Raw genomic sequence first — 9,858 nt, 5'->3', positions numbered from 1 at the left:
TAATACCACATAGCTAGAGACGTATATATACATACCAAAATCAGGTATTTATGATCAATTAAATTACATTAAGGCATTTTATATTTCCTACAAAATAAGTCTGATATGTCCTGAAGGTAGTTGCAAAACCATATACATAAATATAGGATTTAATATTATTACATTATTACCCATCTGTATGGCGTACTGATCAGATATAAATGTCAAGTTTACATAACCCAAAGGCGGGAACTCGAAAAGTGTAAACAAATCTCATCAGATGTTCGAATTGTCGATTGACCTGTGTGAGCGTGCTGTAAGTGGGTCTGCTAAAGTTTTCCTCGCCACTTTCAGCGATAAAGAGGCAGCCACAGTGACACTGTTCGACCCGTTATGTGTGGCAGGACTGCGTGGTAAGTATTTACCATCAATACGTGTGTGCATTGTTGAGAAAATTAGATTATGAGGTCAAAGGAGTCAAAATGAGTGGTAGATTAGAGACGCTGTACCTTGAAAAATATTAATATGAACAAGGAGTCATGACTTGGCTTTGGTAAATGAATGTGATTGATATTTAGTAAAACCAGGGAAGTATATAAGATGTAAAGAATGGAGAGGCGAATCAGTATAGGTGAGGGAAGCAAAGGGGAGAGCAGATTTAAAATGAGGCAGGAGTTTGACAGGATTTTGAAAAGAGCAAAAAGATGTTTTGGAAGAAAGTGGAGAGTTGTGGGTGGGGTGAATCAAAGAAAGATGATGATGATGGATATGGAACTGCCTAGTGTAGGCCTTATGGTCTCTTGCAGTCTCCTTCATTCTTATGTTATTCTGTAGAGATCTTATAACTCAATTCTCCAATAACCCCTTGACATCAGCCTCACAGGAAACTATTTCATACTGACTCAGTGTTCACTTGCATTTACTATTTAGGGCACCATCCAGCAATAACACAGTACTAACAGAGAATAGACCTGGCCATAGACTCGAATTGCTCCAAATGCAACCACCACACATAGGGCAGAGAGCATCTTGATCTACAATGCTCCACACTAACATTCCCTCAACAATAATACAATATTTCTATTTTCTTCCTTGAATGATTTATGGGCCTCTTTAGATGCCATTGCCAATTACCTGGGGGACATGGGCCTCCTACAAGAGAGACCAGGGGCAATGGACTGATTAACTAGTTGGTTATATGTTCACAAACGATATTTTCCCCTTAATAGGGATCTGGTGCTAGTGGAGGTATTATACTAGTACATACATACATATGCCAAAGGCGTTTTCCCCCTTACATGGGAGGTAGCCAAAAAACAATAGCATAGAAGCCACTCCCACCCATTCCATCCCCTACATATTCCACTCCCCTCTACCCTCTCTCTTATCTTGGCACCTCTGGTATTAATAATTAATATGTTTTTTTTTTTTTTTCAGTACCCTCTCCCCAGATGAGGTCTGCCAGGCTTGCAGTGTTCCACGTGCAGGAAGTGATGGCAAGAAGGGTTTTGTGGCCGCTAATTGGCGAGACCATCCAGGGGGACGGCAGTATGTCCCTTCTACCAACATTGCCCCGTCTCGTTTCACTCCCGTGATTATCAGGTTGGTGGAATAAGTTATTTAAATAAATACATACTTATACCAAAGGCTCTTTCCCTCTTACAAGGGAGGTAGCCAAAGAACAAAGGCATAAAATCCACTCCCACCCTTTTCATCCCCATATACTCCACTCCTATCCACCCGCCTCCCTCCCTCTTATCTTGGCTCCTCCTGGATGACTGGTCATCCCTGCATTTTGTCCATTTAAATAAGTTGCTATATGCATATTAGTTGTGTAAATTGGGTGTACAGTGGATGATAGATATTGTTTACTAAATGATTACAGGAATGATTTGAAGGAAACCAGCGAGTCTGAAAAGGGAGCGGACACTAACTTTGTTATTCAACCCATGATGTGGGGGTTGATACCATTTTTCTTTAAGGTAGAGTGATTATCTTGGTCATTAATCAGCTTACATAGGTGTTTGTATTGGATAATTTGTTATTTAATCTTATGCAAGTATGTGTATATAACAACTTTGATATTTAACATAGGGAACCTCATCCAAAGAGTTTAACTACAAAACCAATAATTGTCGTATTGAAGACATTGACGAAAAGAACATGTACAAGCCCTCCCTGACCAAAGGACAAAGGTATGTTTTTTTGTTTTTTTTAATGGATACAAATATTTTGAGCATATTTATAAATGCATGTTTATAAAAATCTCATATTTATAAATGTTTCTACTTTAGGTAAGCAATCTTAGTGTCACAATTTGGTTTTGTCTACATTTGAACAAAACAATTTCATATTTTTGTGTTCATATTTATGAAGTATTTTGTCCTAATTTTTGTAATCTTAGTGTCACAACTTGGTTTTGTATACATTTGAACAAAACTGTTGTATATTTTTTAGTTCACATTTATGCAGTATTTTGTCCTAATTTTTTTGTATTGTATTTTGGACAGATGTATTGTTCTATGTGATGGTTTTTATGAATGGCAAACTACCAAAGCAGATAAAAAGAATAAACAGCCTTACTTCATCCACGCTCCGCAGCCAAAAGGGGTACGTACAGTCTGTCCACAGAGATAGGCCTAATTCACAATTTCCTATGCTGTATTTCATGCATATTATGTTCCCTCTTAAGTGAATTCTGATGCTGTTGGTCAACAATAAGTTATATATTACTTGTTATAAGTTTGACTAAAGTCAAGACATGGGTAATGAAATATGAAATCCCATAAGAGGAATTGTATTGGGAAAAATAAGAATTGTAAAAGTATTTCTAACATGCATATTTGGTTGTGGCTATAGGTAGAATTATGGAACCGTCTGACATGGGATAAGGAAGGCGTTTGGACGGAAGAGGAAGGCTGGAAAGGTCCCAATCTTCTAAAGCTGGCTGGTCTTTATTCGTATTGGAAGTCATCATCAGTAAGTAGTGTGTTGTATTGCAACCATAATCATACTGAAATGGTGCATACGGCTATGCCCCATGCTAACAATCCCAAAGGCAGCAACACAATATCTCTTCTGTAAGTGACTAATGGTCACACCTGGAGGCTGTTGGCAGAGTCCTAGAAGCTATGGGTCTTCTGCAAGAGAAGCCAGGGGCAGTAGATTGATTGATCATAGTGAGATGATGTCCAGTCTGCCTGACTGAGGTTTTTCCACCAGTAAAGTGACAAACCCAAAGATGACAACATTGCCCCATCCTTTTCAATGTTATTTAACTGCAAGTGGATGCAAGAGCCCCATCTCCACAAGAAGTTGTGGCTCTGGGTGCTGGTACCTGATCTATCATGCCCAGAAACTCACTCTATTCATCTTACCAATTCATGCCAACTACCTCTCCCTCATTTATTCCACTTTTTCACATAATATCACTACCCCAGCACCTGACCAAGGTCCACACTCACTTGCAACATCTACAAAATCCTCGTCCCCCATATCCTTGGAGGACAAGGATAGGACAATGAAGACCTCTAAGATAATAGCACACACGATTGCTTGGATGATTATTCTTTCTGTAATCTCTCTGAATAAAGACTTCTGTCCAAAATTTAGAGAAAAGAGCTCTCTCAGACTCATTTAAGTGTTTCCTCTTATTCCTACAAATACTAGTCATAATGAAGCACTCTTTTTTTTTGTCAAGTGTTACATTTTTGTTGTTGCTCTTTTAGGGTGAAGAGATCTACAGCTACACTGTGATCACCATGGAATCTGATGAGCACTTTGGGTGGCTACATAACCGTGTACCTTCTATTCTGGAATCAGATGCTGATGTTGAGGTTAGTGTATGTACTAATACCAAAAACCCTTCCCTACTTATAAGTGAGTATATATATATATATATATGTATTTACCTAGTTGTATTATATGGGAAGGGGAGCTATGCTTATAGTGACCTGTCCTTGTATCTCGCAACATCTAGTTTGTTCTTAAATCCTTGTGTGTGTATAGTTCTGCTTTACAAGGGAAAAAGGGGACAAATGTGAGTGTAGTAGTTTCAGAGGGATCAGTTTGTTGAGTGTGGTTGGGAAGGGTTATGGGAGGATTTTAAATGAGAGTATTAGGAAAGGAACAGAGGAGGGTGAGGGACAGTGTGGTTTTAGGAAAGGTGGGGGTGCATCAAAATATCATTAACATTTACACTCACCCCCCATCTCCCACACACTCCCTTCCATGCATCACAGCATCATTCATACACAACCACTCTACACTCACCCTTATCTTGTCTTACCCTTGCCTTCCTCAACTGATATTCCCCTCTTTCCTAATGCCCCTTTTACCCCATCTAAAACAGGGAGGAACAGTGATGATGGACTGACTGGTGAGGTTGTTTAATGTTTGTCTAAAAAAGGATAGAGTACTGGAGGAGTGCCTGTATAGTTCCACTTTACAAAGGAAAAGGGGACAAGTGTGAGTGTCAGAGGTGGAGGGAGTGAACTTGAGGGAATGACTGAGGATGAAATGGATGAATGGGGTGAAGGGGCCATTGAGAAAAAGAGGAATGTCTGTTGAAGAAGGAGGGGAAAGGGCAGGACATAGGGATGAGTAAAGAATGGCTGTGTATAGATGATATTGTTATGCAAGGAAGGGAGGGGCAGGGGATTGGAGGGTAAGGGACGCTTATGTGTGAATGATATTTTGATGCAGCCTGAAGAGATTTCTCCTTGTCTTCTCTTGTTCTGTATATATATATATAATATATATATATATATATATACACATACATACATATCCCAAGGTTTTTTCCCCCCTTACAAGGGAGGTAGCCAAAAAAGAAAAAGGCATAAAATCATTCCCACCCATTCCATCCCTGAATACACTCCACACCCCTCCACCATCCCTCTCATCTTAGCATCTCCTGGATGACGTGTCATCCCTGCACCTTGTCCACTGCCCTGGGTCAGAAGCAGTGTTGCAAGACACAGCAGATCCACAGCAAGGCTGCTTCATTAAATCGGCGACCCCCCCTCTCCGTCCCCTCATGCATAAAGGAGAAGACGGGGAGAAATCCCTTCGGGCTGCATCAAAATTTGCTCATACACATTAAACAACCTCACCAGCCAGCCCACCATCACTGTTCCTCCCTTTTTCAGACACACTACACGACACCCATCTAACACAGGTGCCTTACCTGCTCTCTTGATTTTGATAATTGCTTTGACTTTATCTTTCCTTATCTCTTCCCCATTTGTCTCATCCATCTGTGTCATTTTTTTTAGCATCTCCCACTGCAAGTACCGTTCCCTCCCTATCATCCTCCACATTCAGCAACTCCTTAAAATATTCTGCCATTCACAGGTTTTACTTTGGAATAAAGATGTTTCAAAACAATTTGACTGGCATGAGCCATAAAATCATTGAACGAATAGCTAAGGTTTAAGGGTTTGATAAATTTTACTTCAGAATTGGCTAGTAAATGGAGAGTTGGACTACAGGAAGGTCATCGCAGGTTTGAAGCATTCACATAGCTTGGAATGGTACCCTGTCTCTTCTGTTGTCAACAATTCTCGTAATCAAGATCCAGATTGCAATGCTCCTGTTAGCCTAGAAAGGTATGTAGATGTATATATTTGACCCTTTATCCACTCAGTTAGGGTAGATACTTTTAGATATCTTAATCCAACACTTACCAACTGCAACTTGTGCAGACATTTGGGCCCAGGACATAAGTCCACTTTGGGGATTGGTTGTGTTTTATGTCCTGGAACCATATGTCCACGCAAGTGGCACTTGGCAAGTGTTGGATTAAAAGATGTAGGTGTAATTACTCCCCTGTGATGCTCATTTTCCTCCCCCCCCAAAGAAAAATAAAATTATCAAATTTTCATCAAATCTGCTGTCTGTAGGTAATAAATATCTGAATTTTATGAATGTTGCAGTGATTTTTATTTAAGTAGATATTGAGACTTTCATTGCTTTTTTTGGATTGAACTTTTTTGTTTGGAAAAGTACCATGATAAAATGGGAATATTTGTCTTTGTTATTTGTACACAGTGTACTTCAAAACACATGTATCTACTTGTATGAATGCATAAAGTTTGTGATACCCAGCATTCAGTGGTTAATATTGCAAGAAATATGCATACAAAAATATGCACCCCCAATATGTATACACATAATAGAATTTACACCTTTGGGATCCATGTAAACAGTACATGTGCCACTTTGTAATACAGTCAAACCTCGGTTATCGAACGCTTCTGTTCTCGACCAAATCGGTTTTCGACCAAAAAGTTCGAGAATTTTACGTCTCAGAACTCTACCAAATTTCGGCTCTCGAACAAACCGAAAGAAGCCGAGCGTACCCGAACGCGGCTCACTCGCGAGCCGAGAGAACTCGAACGCGGCTCACTCGCGAGCCGAGAGAACTCGAACGCTAAGGACGCTTCCTCCGTAGCGCATTTGCGATCAAAGTTCATTCCGAGCAGACGTGTTCGTTCTTATTTACGTAAATCTGACTTTTTTTCATCTTTGCATCGTGTATTAGCCCCTAATCATGGGTCCAAAGAAAGCAAGTTCAAGTGGTGAAGAAAAGAGGAAAGTAGTGCGCAAAACTATTGAGTTTAAAAAAGAATTAATAGCGAAATATGAATCTGGCGTTCGTGTGTCTGCGTTGGCTAAGGAGTTTGGGATGGCGAAATCGACGATAAGCACCATCCTAAAAAATAAAGACCAGGTTAAAGCAAGTGATGTGGCTAAAGGATCAAGTGTTTTTAGCAAACAAAGGCCACAGGTATTGGAGGAAGTGGAGAAACTTTTGCTGATTTTCGTAAATGAGAAACAGTTAGCAGGTGATACTCTTAGTGAAGATGCAATTTGTGCCAAAGCAAGACAATTGTATGAAGATTTGATAAAAAAAGATCCTAGCATTATTCCGGAAGGGTTTGATTTTAAAGCAAGCAGAGGGTGGTTTGAAAAGTTTAAGAAAAGAAGTGGGATACACTCCATTGTTTATGGTGTAAAATAGTAAAAAAAAAATTAGAAAAAGTTGTTTTTTAGACTTGGAACGGATTAAAATTATTTACATTGATTGTAATGGGAAAAATTGTTTCGGTTTTCGAACAAATCGCTTTTCGAACAGCCTTCTCGAACGGATTATGTTTGAAAACCGAGGTTTGACTGTAACTTATTTGGTACAATAGACAACAAAATTAAAATCGATAACCTTCGGCCATGTTCTGGAAAGAACTTTTGAAATATTTGATATAAGGTACAGTTATCTATGCCAGTAACTATGAGTGCTACTGAAGTAATTACACATTTTAGTTTTGTAATTTTGTAATTTTGACCAAACTGATTGTACATTCAGGAGGTGCTAAGATAAGAGGGAGGGTGGAGGGGTGTGGAGTGTATTCGGGGATGGAATGGGTGGGAGTGATTTTGTGCCTTTTTCTTTCTGGCTACCCCCCTTGTAAGGGGGAAAAAGCCTTGGTATATGTATGTATGTACACAAATATTACCATCTCTAGTAGTTGAAGAGGAAACAGTCTCACCCTCACTGTCCAGATCATCATCATTATCAGTGTCCTACTATTCCTCAGTTTTTGAATCTTCAGCAGCCAAAATCTCTTCTGTTTCCTCTTGTGTTACCTGTCTGGGTCTATGCAAGCCAGTCTTCTTTGTGTTATCACTCATCTCTCTAGTAATACATACATACATACATATACCAAGGCTTTTTCCCCCTTCCAAGGGGGGTAGCCATAAAGAAAAAAAAACCTTGGTATATGTATGTATGTACTACTAGAGAGATGAGTGATAACACAAAGAAGACTGGCTTGCATAGACCCAGACAGTAGTAATAATAATTCACGAGCTCAGTAGTAATAATAATAATTCACGAGCTCCAAACCAAATAGGTGCATAGTAGTGTAGATACAATAGTGTGGTGACCAAGCAACACTACCTGTGTTGCCCAACTTGTATATGCACCATAGTTTCTGGGCTTCCATGGCAATGGAGGACATGTGGAGGAATATTATCGCCAAGCAGATGGTTTGGTGATGAGGAGAGGGGTTGCCAAGTAAATGAAGCACTGCGGCCCTGCTATGGATGTGCTGTGCCTTGCTGCAGTGTTTCTGACCTGGGGAGTGGGTAGGTGACAGGAGGAGCTAAGATAAAAGGAAACAAATGGGAGTGGGATGTGTTGATTGGGTGCATATCTTGGATGGCTACCTCCCTTGTAAGGGGGAAGACACTTTTGGTGTATAGATGTATGAAGAATGATTATTGAAGGAGACTGGCTATCACAACCTAGTCCATTTTTGTGAAATATTACTTTTATTATTTTATTATTTATTATGCATGTATGTATGTATTATTACAGAAAATATTTGCTGAGAAATTTAATTATCTTTGCTAGGAAGGAGACCGGCAGCAGCAAATTGATGAGTGCGTGGTTGAGCAAAGGCACAGCTTCAGAAGGCTCTTCAAGAACTAAGTCGGTCAAAAGAGAATCTGACGAGAAAGAAAGCGAGGCTAAGAAACCAGGAGGAGGTCTTATGAAGTGGCTGAAACAGGACAAGGAGGACGAGTGAGAAGTTTGAATTTGAGCACATAAGATATCCCGAGATTAAATTTTTTTTCTTCACTTAATGGTAGTATATCTTCTACTTGGCAGCAACAGATGCAGTTTTACAAATGTTTTTACAAGCTTACCTTTCATGTTCCATTGCACTATTCAAGTGAATAAGATGTTATAACACGTTTGTAAAATGAACTGTGTAAAACCCACTATCGGAAAGAAGAAACACTGTTGAAAGGTAATCCATATGTTATGACAATAGGGGGTTGCTGATTAAGTGAAGCGGCCTTGCTATGGGTGTACTGTGTCTTACTGCATTGCTTTCGACCCAGGGGAGTGGGTGGCATGCAGGGATGACCCGTCATCCATGAGGAGCTAAGATGAGAGGGAGGAAGGGGTGTGAGTAGATACATACCTTTGACTTGGCTACCTCCCTAATAAGGGGGAAAAAGCTCTTGGTATATAGAATGATGACCACAGTGTGTGATCCTCTTCAGCAAATGATGGCCATAGAATGTGACTGTAATGTGTAGATTGTAGTGATGTGCCAGAACCAAATTTTTTACCGATACCGATACCGATATTTTTTTTAGCATTTTACCGATACCGATACAGGAATTTAATGGGTTACTGATACCGATACCGATACCGATATTTTGCGCATTGCTCACAATGCCTTGTACTTTATTTGGCACTTTTTCATAAAGCTCTGGGATAGTTGTGTTAGAGATGTATTTCCTGCTTGGGATCTTATAGTTTGGTTTTAAGTGATTAAGGAGCCTAGCAAATCCCAGATCTTCTACAATAGATATAGGTTGACAATCTATTGTGATCATTTCAGCAATATATTTGTGTACCTCTTTTGCTGGAGCACTGTTGATGTCCCAAATCTTTTTGTACTGGAGAGTAGCTTCAAGAGTTGGCTGTTGAGATACCTGTTTTGCACTTGAACAGCCTGTTTGACTTTGACTAGAAGTTGAAATTTTTAGCTTTTTGGTAGGTGGAACATTTAAGAATGAGGCAAGTGTTGGGTTTGATTCAGCTGCTTTTTTCTGCTCCAATTCGGCATTTCCAAACTCATCAGGATGTTTATGTTGAAGATGCTTTCTAATATTTGTTGTTGTTTGGGTTTGCCTGTTTATTCTTCCTCTGCTTAATATTGTATTACAGAAATTACAGGATACTTTTGAAGAATCATCTTTGCATACTGTCACTAGATTCCATATAACACTGCTTTGACTTAGGCATTATTGCTAATTCTGGCAATTCTAATTGTAATTTAATAAATTTATCACAATATT

General features: G+C 39.5%; 1 protein-coding gene across 1 annotated transcript; it reads left to right on the top strand.

Annotated features, from left to right (window-relative positions):
• The first annotated feature begins 235 nt into the window (after positions 1 to 235).
• Positions 236 to 9,189, top strand: LOC143039484 (abasic site processing protein HMCES). Its single transcript, XM_076209593.1, has 9 exons — positions 236 to 392; positions 1,417 to 1,581; positions 1,865 to 1,961; positions 2,074 to 2,174; positions 2,490 to 2,589; positions 2,839 to 2,958; positions 3,708 to 3,815; positions 5,440 to 5,588; positions 8,396 to 9,189. The coding sequence occupies exons 1-9, from the start codon at positions 373 to 375 to the stop codon at positions 8,568 to 8,570; spliced, it is 1,035 nt and encodes a 344-aa protein (XP_076065708.1). The 5' UTR covers positions 236 to 372; the 3' UTR covers positions 8,571 to 9,189.
• The last annotated feature ends 669 nt before the right edge of the window (positions 9,190 to 9,858 follow it).

This window comes from Oratosquilla oratoria, chromosome 26, assembly GCF_046742065.1.
Source record: "Oratosquilla oratoria isolate Oo_2021 chromosome 26, ASM4674206v1, whole genome shotgun sequence".
In the NCBI taxonomy this organism is placed as follows: domain Eukaryota; kingdom Metazoa; phylum Arthropoda; class Malacostraca; order Stomatopoda; family Squillidae; genus Oratosquilla; species Oratosquilla oratoria.
This window is presented reverse-complemented; position numbering and strand designations above follow the sequence as displayed.

What these genes read in the sequence shown, in the direction of transcription:
- LOC143039484 (XM_076209593.1), top strand. Translation starts at nt 373, where the DNA reads ATGTGTGGCAGGACTGCGTG. An exon ending in TTCACTCCCGTGATTATCAG is followed by an intron (nt 1,582 to 1,864) that starts GTTGGTGGAATA and finishes AAATGATTACAG; the next exon opens with GAATGATTTGAAGGAAACCA. An exon ending in GCTCCTGTTAGCCTAGAAAG is followed by an intron (nt 5,589 to 8,395) that starts GTATGTAGATGT and finishes TATCTTTGCTAG; the next exon opens with GAAGGAGACCGGCAGCAGCA.